This window comes from Platalea leucorodia (genome assembly GCF_965183815.1).
Source record: "Platalea leucorodia genome assembly, chromosome: 3".
NCBI classification, from domain to species: domain Eukaryota; kingdom Metazoa; phylum Chordata; class Aves; order Pelecaniformes; family Threskiornithidae; genus Platalea; species Platalea leucorodia.
In genome coordinates, this window is record NC_138825.1 from 4,262,752 (window position 1) to 4,281,239 (window position 18,488).

General features: G+C 37.9%; 1 protein-coding gene across 1 annotated transcript; it reads left to right on the forward strand.

Annotated features, from left to right (window-relative positions):
- Nucleotides 1-909: 909 nt before the first annotated feature.
- On the forward strand, nt 910-16,746 carry PAPOLG (poly(A) polymerase gamma; the record flags this gene model as incomplete). Its single annotated transcript, XM_082307327.1, has 21 exons — nt 910-994; nt 1,068-1,134; nt 1,805-1,886; nt 1,970-2,079; nt 3,301-3,354; nt 4,485-4,596; nt 5,234-5,323; nt 5,734-5,872; nt 6,024-6,096; nt 6,179-6,299; nt 6,613-6,697; nt 7,103-7,156; nt 9,565-9,684; nt 10,019-10,128; nt 12,489-12,610; nt 12,700-12,869; nt 13,780-13,886; nt 13,963-14,201; nt 15,093-15,164; nt 15,770-15,826; nt 16,648-16,746. Exons 1-21 carry the CDS (start codon nt 948-950, stop codon nt 16,744-16,746), a joined length of 2,130 nt encoding a protein of 709 aa, XP_082163453.1. The 5' UTR covers nt 910-947.
- Nucleotides 16,747-18,488: the final 1,742 nt, after the last annotated feature.

Consider the following 18,488-nt stretch of genomic DNA (forward strand, 5'->3'; position numbering starts at 1 on the left):
GTAACCTCGTGGGCCTCCAAACCCAGGTGCCTGGTGTCCTGCTCAGCCTAACTGGGCAGTGAGCTAGCTAAGCCAGATCTGAGCACCCTCTACAGAGAGAGCTTAACTTGTGCTGCTTTATATGCTGACATACATCTCTTGGATTTAGATAAAACAGATGTATGTACAGCAAAGCCTCTGAACTATAAAAATTGAACACGGTGTTAAGAGCATGAGGCTCTCCTAGCAACATTAGCTGCAGCTTGGCTGATGTTTTCATTTGTACTCTTCCATAAACAAACCCAAGATAATACTGAATTTACTGCATCAGCTCTGTTCAACAGGCTATTATATGGCCTTCCTGTACAATCAAGTATAATGCCCTTCCTGAACCAGTAGGAGCACAGCAAATACATTTAACTAAAAGAAGCCAGGGTTAAATTGTCTTGCTTAATGCTAGCAGGAAGCTGATGGGAATATCCTTAAATCAAAACTGATATGAAACTGAAATGTGTCCAAAACTTCTGCTGTTTGTAGTGTCACCCTTCGTGGATTTCAAACCTTTTCATTTCCTGGTGATCAGCTCTAACTGTCTAGAGCACTGCAAATAAGTTGTATTAAGATGATAGCAACTTGGATATTTTCTTATATCCACAAATGTTTTTTTTAAAAAGTAGTTGTGACTTTGAAGTTAGGTCAAGTTATCTAAAAATCATAAGCAGGATTTTTTTTTCTCATTTATGTTACCGCTGGGTTAAAGAGCAGAAGTTGACTCGAAAACCTGTAAGCTGAAAGGTGTTTTCCAGTAAGGCTTTTTTCTTTTGTGAAGTCTTCAGTATTTTATTTTTTCCCACAGTACTTCTAGGCTGCAGAACCAGCCTCAAAGGCACTATGGAATTACCTCTCCCATTAGCTTGGCTCCTCCTAAGGATATAGATTGCATTCATACTCAGAAGCTAATTGAAGCAATGAAGCCATTTGGGGTATTTGAAGATGAGGAAGAACTGAATCACAGGTATAACAAGACTGTAAAATTTGTTAACCTCTTGGTTTTTTTAGGGCAAACTTAACATGAGTTTTCTTTGCAGGATGGTTGTTCTTGGTAAACTGAATAACTTAGTTAAAGAATGGATTTCAGAACTTGGTGAGAGCAAGGTAAAGATGTTTTTTATATGTTCTTATCAAAACAGCTGAAGCCTTTTTGTTTCTTTTAAAGGCCATACTACTAGGATTTATGTGAAAGTTCAATTTTTAACTTTCTTCTTAAGTATCGAGTAGGGCTGTACTAACTGCCATTGAAATAAGGTATAAAAGATACTTCAGATCAAGATCTTGATGTCTTTGGGGCACTGAATAAATTTGTGAAGTGGCTCTATTGGTTGACTTGTAGCAGTTAACAAAGCTGAAACAACGTATTGTGGGGTGAGATAGATGGTAAATGGGCACTAATCTTGCCCCAAACAGCCTACAGCACTCAATCTAGTTTGAAATTATTACACTAGACTTGCCTTTTGTATAGCTCTTAGACTGTGTTAATTTATGTGCTTATATGCCTCTGCTGCAGGGAAGACTAATAATAGGTCTTAATCTGTGTAAATTAATGAAAGGGCTGCTACATTACTCACCTCTTTTTTTTTTTTTGAGTTGCAAGCACTCCAGAAAAAAACAGTATCAGTCTATTAGACTAACAAGAGTGAAAAGCAAGAAGACCTTGTTTATGGAGGCTGTTGTAGTCTTTCTAAATAACTTGTATGCCAGTTAAATGTGAACATAGGTCAATGTGTATCTTATATTCTAAAGTAAACTCTTTCCCTTCTACCCACAGAATCTTCCCCCTTCAGCAGTAGCAAATGTTGGCGGCAAAATATTTACGTTTGGTTCTTACAAGCTTGGAGTACACACTAAAGGTAGAACTTCTGTTGTCTGGTCATAGTTCTAATGTTTGAAAGTGACTTCCAACAATAACAGAAGCAATGGAATCTCTTTGCAGGTGCTGACATAGATGCTGTTTGTGTTGCTCCTAGACATGTGGAAAGATCGGATTTTTTTCAGTCATTCTTTGAAAAACTAAAACATCAGGAGGAAATAAAAAATCTAAGAGTGAGTAAGCTCTCTCCTGGATAGGCTGTGCAACTTCTACAATAAGAATATTCATGTTAAAGACTCATATTGGTAGTGAACGTCTTACAAGCCAAAATAAAAAAGGAAATTGTTTCTAAGTACCTTCTAAAATACTATTTTATGCAGCATGAAAATGTTGAAGTCAAGCTTTTGGTTCCTTTCCCCAGTGACGGTAAATCACATAAGAATCTTTGTGGTACATGTCTCCCTTGCCCGTGGTTTGGGAATGAGTCAGCTGTATCAAAAAGCAAGGTTGTCCCTAGGAGCCTTGCTTTAATCTTAGGTGTAGTAAGGGGCTTGGAAATAAGGTAATTGCATGCAGGGAGAGGAAGGGGCAGCCTGAAAACTAAGGAAGTTGAATGTGATGTGGAAAGGCTTCCATCAGTACCTTTGCCATGGCGTTCCTCTGGATGTGCTTTAGGACCTCTAATTCACTCTTCTCTGGTCATGTTCCTCTCTGACTACTCAGCCTGAGACTTTGTGGAAGGGATGCATGCTGTCAGCTTTACGTAAAGTTAATAGGAACTGTGCTGTGAACATACAAAACTGCTTTTGTAAAACCACTCTCACGTGCACAGTCGTGTACATTGCACATAAAACTGAAGTCCTCATGTTTCTCTTAGCCTAGTCTTCCCCATGCAGACATTTTGAAAGATATGCATAGCTAATGAGCCTTTGTTCAGATGACTGTCACCCTAAACCAGTGGGCTGTGGCACGGGTCTAACAAGCAGTTTACAAAACTGAAAACTGTCCCATAAGGTAGCTGATAGCGTCTCAGGCATGGTAGAAAATAACAATACAGGAGACAAGTGTGCACTGACAAATGTGGACAGAATTTTTTTGACTTCTCTGGATATTAACCAGTAGTAAGATCGCTACAGAAATCTCTTACTGTTCTTCCTCACTACCAAGCTAAGCACCTTACAACCACTGATACTGATGGCTCATTGTGTGCTGTTTGTTCATTACAATACGTGATGGGCCTCTGAATCTCTTGGATAAATAACTTTCTAAAGCTATCATTAGAACCGTATTAGTGCTATACTGCTTTCAGCTTATTAACAATTCTTTTGGTTCAGAAGCAACTCAGTCTTTATACTGATAGTTTAGCAGTGTAAATTCTGTATTGTACCATATTATAGGAAAAATATTCAAGTAGCAAAAGATGTTTTCTAACACAGTTGTCCTCTCCTTTACAGGCAGTTGAAGATGCATATGTACCAGTTGTCAAGTTTGAGTTTGATGGCATTGAGGTAAGCATTTCAATTTTTTCTTTAAGCGAGTAAAATTTTTTTCTTGCTTTGGAATAGATACCTTTTCCAGGGACCTGTGACTGTGCTATTTTGGAAGGTTATTGGTATCTTAAAGTATATTTAGGAAACGGTAATTGAACAGCTGGATCACAACCTATCCCAGGAGAAGACGTTGGAGTAGAATGAGAGCTTATAGGAAAATAAGCCCTTAGGAGGCCTGGCAGGCATGGGAACATCAGGGACATCTTTTTCTAAACCTGTCAGGGTAGCCTACTTGAATAGCATTTATCTCACAAGGATTGTGCAGAGAGGGAGTAGAGGCAGTGTCCTTGCTAACTCTTCTTAGCTCTGACAAGCTAGTTTTCTACAAAGGGCTGCACATAGCGTAGTTCACTGTGTGAATCATGTGAGCAGACTAAATGTTTTGTTGCAAATCAAATATTGTAAAAAAAAAAAAAGTGATTATGAGATAAACAATCTGGAAAATGAAAAGTAAAAGTACTCCTTTGACTCCTGCCTAGGTTTGTCAGCTGCAGGAATCCTTGAATCTTGCGTACATCTTATACAGTGAATAAAGACCTGCATGCTGTAGTACCTAAGCAAGTTACTGCTTGGTATCACTATCATGAAGACACTTATTCAATGACCTTTTTGTGGCCTTTATCTGGTGCAGACATTCATAGAATGATTTTTGTGCCTCAGGCTATACTAAAACCCAGATACTTCAGCATCAAAAGGGCTTATTGCATAAAGAAAATGCTCTCTTCTTTGCTCAAGTATAGTTGAGGTGATTGAACTTATGTCTTAGTGCTGTGATTAATTTTAAGTTCCCTTTTAATGGACATTGTAAGTTTAGAGTATCTTTTCAACTTAAAAAAACCCCCTTCCTTTCCCTAGCTTAAAAAGAAAGGGGGGATGCAATGAAGGTTTTGTAAATAAATTATGGAACTTCTAGCAATTTTCTTGAGTTTTCGGGCAAATAAATCTCTTGGGAGATGCAACTATAGTCACATGATTCTAAATACAAATATTAACCACTCTTTTTAGACTTGCCAGACTGTCCCCCACTAGTGCACGTTCGTAAAGAGTGTGGCATTCTAACTCACGGTTGGCACTTTTTTCCTCTTAAGATTGATCTTGTGTTTGCAAGACTGTCTATGCAAACTGTTTCTGATAATCTTGATCTTGGAGATGACTCGCGTCTGAGAAGCCTGGATATAAGATGTATACGGAGCTTAAATGGTAAGCATATTTACACATCTTTAAAAAGCGTTACCAAAATTAGTATAGAATACACATTACACAACCCAAGCTTCTGTACGAGATGTAGAAACTGATCTCCTGTGTACTTGAGATCTGAGGAGGTGGCAAGTCGGCTTAAATTTAGATGTTTCAAGGAGTTTTGTGTTTAGATAGACCTTTATTTCATATTTCTTTGATCAGGGTGTATGCAGTGTTTCAGTTTGCCACAGAAACTGCTTCAGATGACTAGGCAGAACACTTGATAGAGAAGAATGTGTTGTAGTTCATAAAAAAAAAAAGATATTTAAAATACCTGAAGCCTGACTTGCTCACTGTTTAGCACTGACTGGTTTAATTGTTCCTGGCTGTCAAAAGAAACTTAGCTTCTGGAATCCTGTAGAAGGGCCTTATTAAAAATTGTTGGCTGTAGTCTAAACTAGAAAAAAATTGTTGAGGGCACCGGTTACCTGAAGTGATACTGAATGTTATACATACTCTATAATTTTAAGGTAATACAAAGCAAGTAATCCAAACTTGTTTTCATAGCTTATAGTTTAATGTTCAAGTCTATTGATTCAGTATAGCATAAAACTGACTTGTACCCGTTACTAGGAACTTCTGTACTTTTTTGTTATAGGCTGCAGAGTTACTGATGAAATATTACATCTAGTGCCAAATAAAGAGAACTTCCGGCTCACGCTCCGTGCAATTAAACTGTGGGCAAAACGTGAGTAATGGGATTGTTGGTGACCGTTAAACTTTTCAGAGGCACCTCATGCCGAAAAAATAAGACCATTAGAAGTACTTCAGCTTTGGATAGCTGTTTAGCCTGTGGCTAGAGCAAGTGCTAGAAGAATGTCAGAACTTTTTTCTTAAGGAAAGTTGGAATGAAGCAGTAGCTGTAGCAATGTAGGCAAATTTCAGAGTAGCAGTATTTTGGGAAGCGGTGTGGTAATGATTCTTTTTCTCATCACTGTAACAACCAACAATTTTGACCTCATTGCACTGCAAAAATAACTGACTTTGAGGCTGAAGTGTTCTAAGTATGCTATAGATTGTGAAGTTGGGGCTGTAAATTTGAGGGAATATACCTGGGTATTGAAAGACTACAGGCTAACTACAATGTATCTGTTCTAGGACGTGGCATTTACTCCAACATGTTGGGATTTCTTGGTGGGGTTTCCTGGGCAATGCTAGTAGCAAGAACGTGTCAACTCTATCCAAATGCTTTGGCTTCTACTCTTGTTAACAAGTTCTTCTTGGTTTTTTCAAAATGGTAAGAGCTATTCTTTATTTTAATTTGCCTAAAGAAGTAACACTTCTAGAGGTAGTTCTTTACAAAAGATCTACATTGACAACATTCAGTCCTACACTGAAGTACGTGACAGTTTTAAATGGACAGTTAGTTACTGCCTTTTATTATATAGGGAATGGCCAAATCCCGTATTGCTGAAACAACCTGAAGAGAGCAATCTTAATTTACCAGTCTGGGACCCTAGGGTATGTAGAAATTGAATTCAGAAGCCTTTCAACTTTTTTCTAACCTGAACTGATGCTAAGCAAAACTGTTTTAACATCGTAGGTGAACCCATCAGATCGATATCATGTAATGCCTATCATCACCCCAGCCTATCCACAGCAGAACTCTACATACAATGTGTCTACATCAACGCGAGCAGTAATGGTAGAGGAGTTCAAACATGGTGAGGTTCTTTCTGTGCTTATTAACTGAGTAAAATATAATTCTTGCTATATGAAACCACATTATCTGAACTGGTTATATTCCACGAGGTGTTCTGCTCTTTTAGGTAGTATAGGTCTCTGGGAAGTATGCCTGCTGCAGGCAACAAGGGACCAGTTTTACAATGAACTGTTGTAGTAGACCTGCATTGTGTCAAGGGAATTCCTGCTTTTTGATCTGTCAATTACTGTTCAAAACCTTTATCTTGTAAAGTTTATATCATGCTCTGCTAGTCTTAAACAAAATGGTAATAAGGTTTTCAACCTTAATTGTAGGTCTTGCAGTTACAAATGAGATTCTCCAAGGAAAATCAGACTGGTCAAAGCTCTTTGAACCACTGAACTTCTTTCAGAAGTACAAGTATGTATGAAATCTGTTGTCTGAACTTGAAATGATTTACTTACTGGTTAGCACAGTGAGTGTTAACTTGCAGTCTAAAGAGAGGATGGCATTAATGTTTCTTTTTCAGAAATTGGAGGTAGTCATATGAATTTTGGTAAAGATAAGTATAGGGAAGGTAGAAAAATTGTATGTGTTATGCCACTGACACTGTTTTTATCAGAAAAAATCAACTATGATATTTAGAATATAGCAGAATGCAATTCTAAAGGATGTAATCAGTTTTTCTTCAGTTAATACTGTGCTGAGTACAGGATATAATCTGTCTTGTCTGGAAGTCATATTCTGTACACTTAAGGCAGTTTTGGTTTCACTTGAAGGAATATAAAGGCCTGAGGTAGTATATTCATTTTCCTTTTCTTCTAGACATTATATTGTGCTGACTGCTAGTGCCTTTAGTGAAGAGCATCACTTAGAGTGGTAAGTCTTCCTTTAAATGTGGGTTCAATCCATAATTGAAACTCAATTCAATGTTGCACTTTGTTTTTGTTAACTGTATTAACAAATGAAGTGTTGAACTGTGCAACTAGGCATGGAATACAGTACCACGTAGACAGTTCATCAGCAAAATTAAAAGCTTTCTTGTGAAGGGAAGTTAACATAAATCTTGCCGTTTAAGAATTTAACCTAGAGATCTGAGTCATGATGAGAAGGAACAAAGAGGGTTAGTGTGCCTGAAGGTCTGCAGGATGATGCGATGCTCTGCGTCATCTGGAGAAGCAGATGCAAGGAGTCTAAGGAGACTGCTTACCCAACACTGCTTCAGTTAGGAAGATGCTCCTTGTTGCAAAGATTGAAGCAAACGGGCATTACTTGATGCAGTCAGATGTGTAATGGACACTGGAGAGCTAGATCTCTTACTGACTCACAGAGCAGTGGTCTCCAAACTTTTTTGATCACACACTCCTATCAGCAAAAAAAAAAAAAAAAAATTAAACACACACTTGCAATATATGTCTACTCATTTACAAGTTACATACACGTTACCGAAGGTCTAATATTTTCTTCCTGTACCCCAGTGGATTGTCTCGTGCACCCCTGGGGGTACACACACCCGCTACTTTGAAGACCACTGTTCTAGAGCCTTAGAAGACTTGGTGTCATAGCTTTTTTTACTGGAGGTAATATTTAATTTAGGACGAGATTGCACTCAATGCGAAGTTGCGCTGGTTATGTAGTCAGCCTATTTCAGAGCCTACTTTTCTTCAGTGGAGTGAAACAAGGCTGTTGAATGTGGGTGAAACCTGACAGTCTGCGCAGAGCATCTGAATGCTGATAAATTGTATTTACTAAGTTTTAAGCTAGTGTGCTCACGCATCTTACGTTTAGCACTGAAAGCGATCACTTCAGCCTGCTTGGTAGTGGGTAGGAAAATTGCAGGAGTGCTGATCTACTTTGTGAAACTTCACGTGAGAACCACCTCAACTGTAGTTAAAGGAAATGCCTGCTTATGACATATTTGTTGCTGTCTCAAGGGAGATATGCCAGTAATAACTTGTGCAACCTATGTGAATGTGCTGACTAGCTGTGAATCTTGAAATAAGGGGGAACAATGGGGAATTAAGGTACTGTAACGTGTGTGGTGTTCTTAACTTTGCAGTGGTATTCTTTGTTACGAAATGAGTACTTTACCTGCTTTGCTCAAGTAAGCAAACAAAATAGCTCTGTGTAACAGACCCCCTCTTCTGAGGGCACCTTGGTTATACTTCAAAGTTTGGCTTGCGCTTTAAGGCAAATAATTTAATTCTTGTGCTATCTCTAAAAGACAGCTTACTTAATGTTTAAAAATAGCTCTAACAGGTAATGCCTTTTACTTGAACTTTCTAATATGTGTACTTAAAAATTGTATCAGCTACAGCTTGAGCTCAGTCACAGTTAAGTATACAACAAGGAGTTATGGGCAGAGGGCTTAGAGCCAAATAATTTTTAATGTGAAATGTTTTTAAGTGAACAAAGCTTATTGTATCTCGCAAGAAAGATGAGGAAAGTTCTGGCACCAGTAAAAGCTGATGTTTTTGCAGTGACAGAAATGGAGGCAAATGGGGCTTAGCTTTGCATCTGGGAAAACTAAAAAGCAGAAGATAAACTTGCTTCAGTTTGCTATAAGAAGTAGTTTAGTTCACTAGCTCTTGAATGGATTTGGGAATAGATAGCACATCTGTTGTTCATCAGTGTAACATACGTTTGAAGAACGTACAGATTTCTGACTGCTTTCAAAGTTAGCAGTGGTTTAGGTAAAAGGGTAAAATGCTGGTACTTTATTTAAACAAAAAGCCTTTGTGGTCATGATTAATTTCTTGGGTAAGTTTCTGACAAGACTGTTTTGACTAGGTGATTTGTTTATTAAAGGAACTATATTCTTCTATTTGGCTAGAAGAGGGTAAACTCTTTTCCGTGATCAGTCTGCAGGAGGAATTGCATCTTTATTCAGGTGTAATTGAACAGTTGTGCTTGAGCCTTTTCTAAACTGCTCTGCTCCTTGATCTTTGGGGTAAAAAGGAGTTTTGCTGCACTTCAAAATGCAGCTGGAGGGGGTGGGATCTGCTTCTTGTTGATATTTTCATCATAGGTTGTAGGTTGAAGTGTTGTATCTGAACTGTTAAGAGTACAAGGTAAATTTATTTACCTCTGTCTTTGGAAACTTTAAAGCTCAAATGTCATTGGAAACATCTCGCACACTAGTTTGAGATAAAAATCTAGTATCTGCTCAGCTGAATGAAACTACTTGTTGATTGGTTAGCGTTTTTGAATTAGCATTGTATTATAAAAGGCATATAACTGCTGTGCTGGATACAGTGAAAAATGAGTAAATAACCTTTTCTTATTAGGATCGGCCTTGTCGAATCTAAAATTCGTGTGCTGGTTGGAAGCTTGGAGAGGAATGAATTTATAACTATTGCACATGTAAAGCCACAATCTTTCCCTGGCAACCAAGAACTCTGTAAACGGTGAGTTTCATTATTTTTCTGAAATACGGTTTGGCCAATGTATTGTAACTGGTTTATATTCATTCACCTCAGCTCATCTGTGAGAGATGGTCAGCTACGTACCTACTGTTTTGTAGGTATGAGCTCTTCCAGGCAAGGTTCTGAGCATGTAAGATCTTTTTTTAAAGAAGGGAGAACTTCAGAGAGAAGTGCTCTGAGAACTTAAGTATGGGCTGACTCTATCTTTAACTGCTATGTACAACTAAACTCTTTTTGCTTAATCCCTTCTTAGTGTTAGATACCAGCATCCAAATAACTGTGCATAAATGACAGACTTGTGAATCTGTCTTTTTAGGAGCGGATATGTGTCCATGTGGTTTCTTGGAATCGTATTTAGGAAAGTGGAAAATGCAGAAAGTGTTAACATTGATTTAACATATGTTATACAGTCGTTCACAGATACAGGTAAGTCTGTATTTTGCTCTAATCTTGTAGGGTTTTGTTTTTTTCTTTGTTCTAGTGGAAGTTGCTTCACAAAGTGAATTGTGCTTCCTTCTGGTATTAGCTAGTAGGTATTTCTATAGAGAGCAACATAAGGAAGATTAGCTTTAAAAATGTACTATTTTGACACTTTGGCAAAGTAAGTTCATCTTGAAACAAAAGTATGTACTACAGTCATACACCATGTACCGTATGTGAAATAACAGTTCTGCAGATCATAGTAAACACACTCACAAAGGAACTGTTTCATGAAGTGGGCAGTCAGATGTGAAGCCAGGAGATGTCTGTTTATTGGATGTAGCTACACTTGTCAAACAGTTGTCAGTTGCTGAACTTTGAAAGTGGGAATTAACTGTTTCAGGCTCTAAAGTAAGTTGTTAATGCCTGTTGACAGTATTTTTCCAAAATGACAGTTTATATTATATGATCCTAGAACTCTGAAAGTCAGTGAGTTGTCACACTGTAATTACATGCAGTCTGGCATGTAAACCTTCATATTCATTTTCTGTTACTACTTTTGATAGAATTAGAAATAAAGTAATATTGCAAGTGGTGTTAGGGGATGCTGGAATAAAGGTGTTTTGGGGTGAGGAATTGCTTGAAAGTATAGGTCTTTAATCTGTTTACTTCTTCCCAAGCTGACTGCTCTTGTGCCTTTCAGAAGTGCATGTGGGCTGTCAGGCTCGTGCCTAGCTATCGTAATGAAGAACTAAGGAAATCGGGTTACTCTTCTGAAGTGACAAGTGTGTTTGGACAAAGAGTTCTAAACAGTGGACTCTTTTAAATGTTTGTTTGCACTGATGAAGAGTTTATCCATAGTAGCAGCATGAGCTGTGTGTTGTATTGCTCGGACAACATGAGTAAATGCAGCAAAACCTGACCTTCTTTTTAGCTCATGCTTTGGGATATGAAAAAAAAGCACAGAAAAATGCATCAAAACTCTTGTCTGAGTTTCAGGCCAGGTGGGGTGATTTCCTTAGACTTGCACTGTTATCTGTACTGATGCTTGTCTTATGTACGTTACATGCAGGGGCATTGTGTTTCAATGTGGTGGCAAATGTAAATTATGTCAACGAGGTTTATGTACTGCTAAGAGGATAGAACTAATGTTAAATCCTTTATTTCTATGCACATACCTTATTAGTTTGGCTGTGTGCTCTTAGTTTAGGGAAGCACAGCCTATAGTACATTTCAGATATAGGGTTTGAATCCGGATAGATTGAACAGAAAAGGTATTTCTTGAGAGGTGTGAAATTTGGCAAATGTGGGAGTGACCAGTACTTATGTGCAAGAAAGCTTTTTATCCTGTGTCTTGACTTTGAGAGAATATTTTTAGAGGGCAAAGATTAACTCCAAGTTGATGGGCTCAAGAATATAAGGCTCACTGTTTGGAAAGCTTTTGCTAAGTGCATTTTAGCTCACTTTTACGTAAAAATATTATTGAATTTATTTTGAAGCAACTGCTTGTATTGGTGTGAATGTTCACATTTGGGCTTTTATTTCACTTCTAGGTCTCCTGTAGAAAGACTTATAAGCCTTTTTGTTGCATGTCCTTACTTTGATTCCCACTCTGTATGTTAGTAAGCTGTCTTTCCAGTTATGTTCATGATAGGCCTGTTAGATAAGCTTATCCAAATGTGACTTAATTCTGTAATAACTGCTGTGCTTTTAGCATTTTAAAGTTGCATAAAAGGCTGTTTGCAGGCAGTTAAGAAAAACCTGTTTAAATTGTAGTGATTCTGATAAGTCAGGTGTCCCTAAAATCCAGTCTTACTCTCTTGGACAGGTAGAATTTTAACATCTAAACTACTGAGAAGCTGTTACAGAACTATTATGAAAAAACCGCAATCACCACTGTAAATATTAAATAAAAAATTAGTCTGAATCTTGAGTAAGGTGTCTAGTCTCTTATCAGCTGTCCACAATTGGATTGATTCAGAAAGTCCTCTAGATCAATTCTCAACCAGAAAACCAATGGTTAAGGAGTATTATCTCCTTCAGGTTAAAATCAGCTCACATGTGAGCTGTGTGATTAGCAAACCACAGCTGTAACTGAGCAGATAAATGCATATTTGAACTTAAATAGCTGTTCTGTATCTGGTCTGTACTGTATGTGAAATGGTATCTGAGGTCACATACATATTCTTGAGACTATATGCAAGGTACTTGGGTAGCATTTTGTGTTCAGTTAGGCTGGAAACTTCTTGCTCTTTGTTTGGGCTGGACAGACTTCAAGGCTTGCTGTTTCTAAAGAAACCGTATGTAACTGACAAATACCTAATGCAAATATCCCCGCTAAGCTGCAACACTAAATTTCGTATTAGTTTACAGGCAGGCTAACAACCTCAACATGTTAAAGGAAGGTATGAAGATTGAGGCAGCTCATGTGAAGAGAAAGCATCTCCACTATTTTCTGCCTGCAGAAACCTTACAGAAAAGAAAGAAGGTATAATAAAAATTTGGCTCTTCTGGCAATTTTTTTTTTTGCTTTAATAATTACTTGAAAACTTCATTATTTTTTAACTGTTGTTTCAGCAAAGCGTGCCAGATACTAGTCAAAATGCTAGCGGGCTTCAGTGCAAAAGGACTTCTTCAGATGGAAGCTGTTTGGACAGTTCCAGAGACACGGACTCCAGAACACCATATAATTCCTCTTCATTAAATAAGATATCTAAATTGGACACCTCTACAGCAGAGATAGAAAGGTTAGCATCATAACCTTAGAACTGTGAAGAAACTGCTTTTAACTGCCTCTCAATGTGAATGACGTCTAGGATTCCTTGTTTGAATCGATGTGGATCATAAGCATGTGGAGGGCTCTAATGGCTTCAGGAACAAAGCTGTCATCTCCTTTGGGCATGTGGGGGGAGATGGGTTAAAGAAATCCTTGAAAAAATTAATTTAATGTACTTGAACACAGGAATGAGGAAAAACTGAATACCAGAGAAATTATTTGGTCTTGAATGTAAATCCCCTTAGGTTAGCATGTAACTTAAAGCTGGAGTATTTTATGTGTAGGTAACTGTTCTTTCTAACAAGTAGTATGGTTATTGCTAAGCAGCATTAAGTTCTAATGAAGTGCTGATCTTGATCACAGAAGCACTAGATCTTAGTGGAATAGTATGAGAACTTGGGCAGTAAAAGTGTCTGTCACTTCCTGGGAAGTCTGTTTGTCCGTAAGCTACTTCAGCACAGGAGGAATATGTAATCTTGAGAGTAATGGCCCAATGCTACCAAATGTGTAATGCCTGCTGTGTTCAAATGGTTTGGTATTGTAGGAGTAGGATAAAAAAAAAAAAATGGGTGCACATATGGGTAGAGCAGATAACATCCATTAAAAGCAGCACAGAGTGCTGGATATACTAAGCTGGAAAACAGTATCAGTACATAGAAACTCAGTAAAGAAAATGCTTAAGTGTAAATGCGCGGTCTGAAGTTCAGCAAAATGAAGATCTCATGCTAGATAGCCTGTGAGTTTGTGTTGTTTAGCAGAGCTGTGACGACGAGCTAAGAAGGGAGACGTTTGTCTTGCATGAACATGAAATGGAAATGGAAATGAAACGTATAGTATTTCACAAACTAGCACTTTATAACTCTAGCGTCTGACTTTTACAGAAATGCTGTATATCAGAGATCTAATGGTGCTAACAATAGAGAGAAGATACCTCATGTAGCTGTGCCATCAGTGTCTAAGGGACTCTCCATTCCTGTTATTGATTCAAGTATGTATTGAAGTAGTGGGTGGAATGCAGTCTTTAATTTCATGGACGAACTCTAAAGGCTCAGTGTCTTCTACAGAAATGGAGGCTACAGTTGCAATAAAAACACCAGGACCTCCAATTGGTTGCACCATTCCAGGACATAACACAATTTCTCAACTCAGAGCACGTTTTGTCCAAGGACAGCATGAATTAAGTGGGATTCCAGTTGCAGATCCTAAGAATACTGCACCTAAACGACCATATTCACCGACCTCTAAAGGACCTCATTCACCTACGTCAGAAGAATGCCCGAAAAAAACAATAGACGCAGAAAGGGTAAGGAAGAGGGGCTAGGCCAGGGAGGGTTTGCAGTAGTATTAATTATTGATGTAGAATGAATGAAATAACTGAGAAGAAACAAAAATATATACACATCCCCAACGGATTCAGGGTTTTAAATTTAAGCATAATGATAGTTTTACTAGGATGTAGATATGAGAAATAGTTTTGGATATAATATATAGCTATTAAACAAAATTTTTGCCAAGATCTGGCACTAATGGCTGTTTCTGGTCTGGTGGCAGGGTCTCTAAATACTACTGTACTTATATATTCTTGCACTGATCAACTGATGAATGAACTGGCTCATTTGGAAGCAGTTCTTAAAGCAATTCAGGAAAAAATTATCTCAGAATGAAGAGGATATGAATCTTACAAATGTAAAAGCATGAGCTAATCTTGTTCTGGCAGATGATTTTTGAATGCCTATTGATAGTTTTGCTGCTTTAGAAATCAGCAGCCTACTCAATAGGTTGTCTGCTGCTGAAATGACAAGTGTGGAGTTGCTTGTTAAATCTTGGTTTTTGTGGAAGCCTTAGATTAATGCTTGATTTGTTTTATTGCTATATATCAGTCTCCTTAAATAGCTGTTCTTGTGGCTTGACCGCAGCAAAGAGCAACTAGAAAAAGCTCAGTTTTAACACTTGTAAAGAATCAACTTGCAGAACTGTTATCAAGTATTGAATATTTCAAGTACAGATTTCAAGGTTTGGGTAGCAAGACTCTTTGAGAGGCTTGATATTCCTGTGTGGTAATGGTAGTCTTGTCTAAATGTTGTTTTAAGAATGGCCACTAATATGTTTAATGTGTTGACTGGAAGCTGTGCCCAAATATGAAGGTAACTTTAGTATAGCAATTATCTTGAGTCTGTGTATTCTGTTCTTCTAGTTAACTGGCCAGGATTCAGCATTCAAAGATGGTGGCAATCCAGATGATGTCAGGAGAAGATCTACAGAAAATGTAATTTTGAAGTGGTTTTTACTCAGTGGACTAACTGAAAAGCTGAATGGACTGTTCTAGTGCCTCGATGACCTCACATAAATACCCTACGCATTTATCGATGTAAACAAAAATACGCGTTTTAGTTAACTTATTTCAGTCTTCATTTCCCAAACATTATACCTGTATGACCTATCTTTTAAATGTTACTACTAGATGATTTCATAGTATCTAGCTTCTTGTCATGCTTGGAATCGATTTTATTTTTTTAAAACCACTTGATTCACTGATGTAAACTAAAACTACTATAAGGACTAAAGCATTTGGCCTCTCAAAGGGAGGATAAAGAGCTCTATATTTAGCCTAGCTTGCTACTGAAGCATAAATGCTTGAGGGCACACCCTCAAATCAAGATGTGGTCTTGTTGGTAGAGTGAAGGCTGAAATACCTGAAATGCTGTATGTGTGCTTATAGGGCTTTAAAAAAAAAAAAAAACAAACCCGAGGTGGAAGTTGTCAATGCATGTATGTATTTAGTTTTTAAGAATTCTAGCTGCCAGACCTTGCTGTGTCTTGAGTCATGAATTTGACAATACTGCCTACTAAATCCCTTCTGGCTTTTTTTAGGATGTCCTTGGAGGAAAATCCGTGCTGATTCCAGTTATCAACACATCAAGATCACAGGTATTATTTATTGTGCCTTTGTGTTCATAGGTAAAGCAAAACTAGAATTCTCATTTGATGTACAAAGAGTTATGTACTATTAATCCCTGTAAACTTGGTGGCTCTAAGTAGCTGGTAAGCTTTTGCCTATCATGCTTTCACCAAATTGAATAGCTGAACAATGACCTTCTAGGCTTACTCACAGAAGTGAAGCCAAAGTTTCCAAGTTATTGACCTAGAAAAACCATGCTTCTGTGCACTCAGGCCCTGACAGTTTGTTTCCCGATTTGCTTTTTTCTTAAGCAAAAAGATATGTACTCCTTGCAGATCTTCCATAAGATGATCTGAGCTGTTATCTTAAATACTTGTATACTGATTTCTGTGACAAGACTTGAGAGCTTTGAAGAGTATAAGTGGCTTTAACTCTTCTGTGTCACATAAAATGTTGTGAAATTGAGGGTTATAAGACTGGAAGTAATCTGGATGGTAGAGATGCTCTGTTTTCTTGATCCATGGGTCTGAGAAGAATGGTAGCTTCCTCTATTATGCTGTTGAGCAACTTGCAACTTATTTCCCCCCCCAGGAATATAATTATCTCAATTGATGCCAGGAAAGAAGTGTGCAGAGGGGAAAATGCTCTTCCTCTGTAAACTGGTGGTAACTAAAGTGGTGTGGTGGAAAAAAAAATCCTTCTGTAAATATTTGGGTTTGGGCCATACTGTTTTGGTACATAAAGAATGTTGTTATATTCAGCTAGGAAAGGGTTTATCTGCTGCTGCTTCTGAATTAATGAATTTAAAATGTCCTTTTTTTTTCCTGTGGCATCTTTTTGTGTGTTGTAGAGGCTTTCCAGTAAAGAACTACCAGATTCTTCATCTCCTGTTCCAACAAATAGTATTCGTATTATTAAAAGATCCATCAAACTTACCCTTAACGGGTAACCAGTATCTCTTCAGGTAAAGATGATAATCACTTGTTTAGTGGTCTATGTTATCAACATGTATTGTGGTTACTAACAAAGTATGGAAGGTTCCTGTTGCCATACTGCAATTGGCCAGTTAAAATCATGGTCTTATTTTATAGTATTGTTAGATGCTTGCTTCCTTTTGAACTACTCTTTGCATGTTCTTGTAACAATTATCCTTATTAGTCTTTTTAAAAGTCTTAACTGTCACTAGCTGAAACAGCTTTTGAAAAAGCCACAAAAAAAATAACCTGTCCTGTGACTTGGATTCAGAATGTATGTAAACAGGGTTAACTAGTCACTGCAACCACATTCTGGTTTCAAGTGTGTATGAACGTGCTTGTATTCATTTGTGCTTTCCTAGTTCATGTGCATGTATTGTTCTTATCTTAAATTATTCTCCCGTTTGGCACGTACACTCCTGTGCATCTATCACAATGGTGCTCAGCTTCCTCAGCTAGTAGCTTTCCCACTGTCTAGCACAGCCATGCACTACATAAGTATTGCCTCCCATGGAGGCCCATAAATAACTTACTGAAGAAAATGCAGCAGAGGATGCTATTAAAGTATGGAGATGATAGACATGTCCCATGCCATGTTACCTGATTTTTGTCTTAAGACTGCTCCTGCATGAGACTTGAGGGGTTTTTTTTAGTTGTCACTGGATAGTAAAGCTAAACTCAGAACACACAGCTGAAGATGTACTTAAACATTGCAACAGCCGAGGCTGTTGCGACACTACTACCCACTTGCAAGCTGCAGTCTTGAAAGCAACTGGCATGTAGAAAGTGGTTTCAGATAAACCCTGAAAGCTGTTCGAAATGGTTACATGACAACTTGCAGTAGTCTTAGGTCCGGTTCTGTAAACTGGTAACACTGCTTACCCAGTTAAGTGCATTAGGGTTTTTGAGGGGTGGGGAGAAATTCTGATCATATGAAACAAATGTTATGCTATCTCTCTATTGTAATTTCTTTATCATTTGGTGTTTTTGTAAATGAAGTTGTATGTTTTTTCCAGAGTATTTTTGTATGTACTGTAAAATACTATCTTCCAAAGAGAAATTTAAAATCTTCAGTCTCTTTTTTTTTAATGCAGTTGTGATCTGCTTAAAAACACAAACAACTAAACCAAAGGTATGGCGGCGGGCAGTGCCACAAAAAAAAAAGTGTTCTGCAAAGTGATAATGTCATGCTGGAGTAAATTTGAGGAGACTAGGGACATTGCTTTCCTGCTTCTGGTATTTCCAGGGTTTGAATTCATGCCCTCTGAATAGCGCAGTTTGCTAACTGTGGTGACAGCTGAAGTCCCAGTTTGCTATGTGGACAGCAATACCTCTGAAATCTTTTAAAACGAGTTGCTTGGCTTGATCAGAGCTCAGAATTGCTGTTTATCTTAAGCATCCACCTAAAACCCTAGTGACAAGACCAAAGGATTGTAAAGGAATAAGAAGAGGCATGTATCTTGTAAGGTCTTTGTTCTCTAGCATTCCCCCTACTGCTAGTATTCCAAACTTGTGGAGAAAGCATGACTATATTTATCAGAATATACTTAGTTTTTTTCCTTATCACCCCTGATTTCCAGCTTGCTTCAGGTGCAATTTATCTCTTAGAAAATTGGCCTTAGTAGGTTTGAGAGGTCTTATTCTTCCTTCTCTCCTCCAAAACCCCCAAAACTTAGACTGCAAGGCTTAGGTTTAGTCACAGGTTAAAATTAAGAAA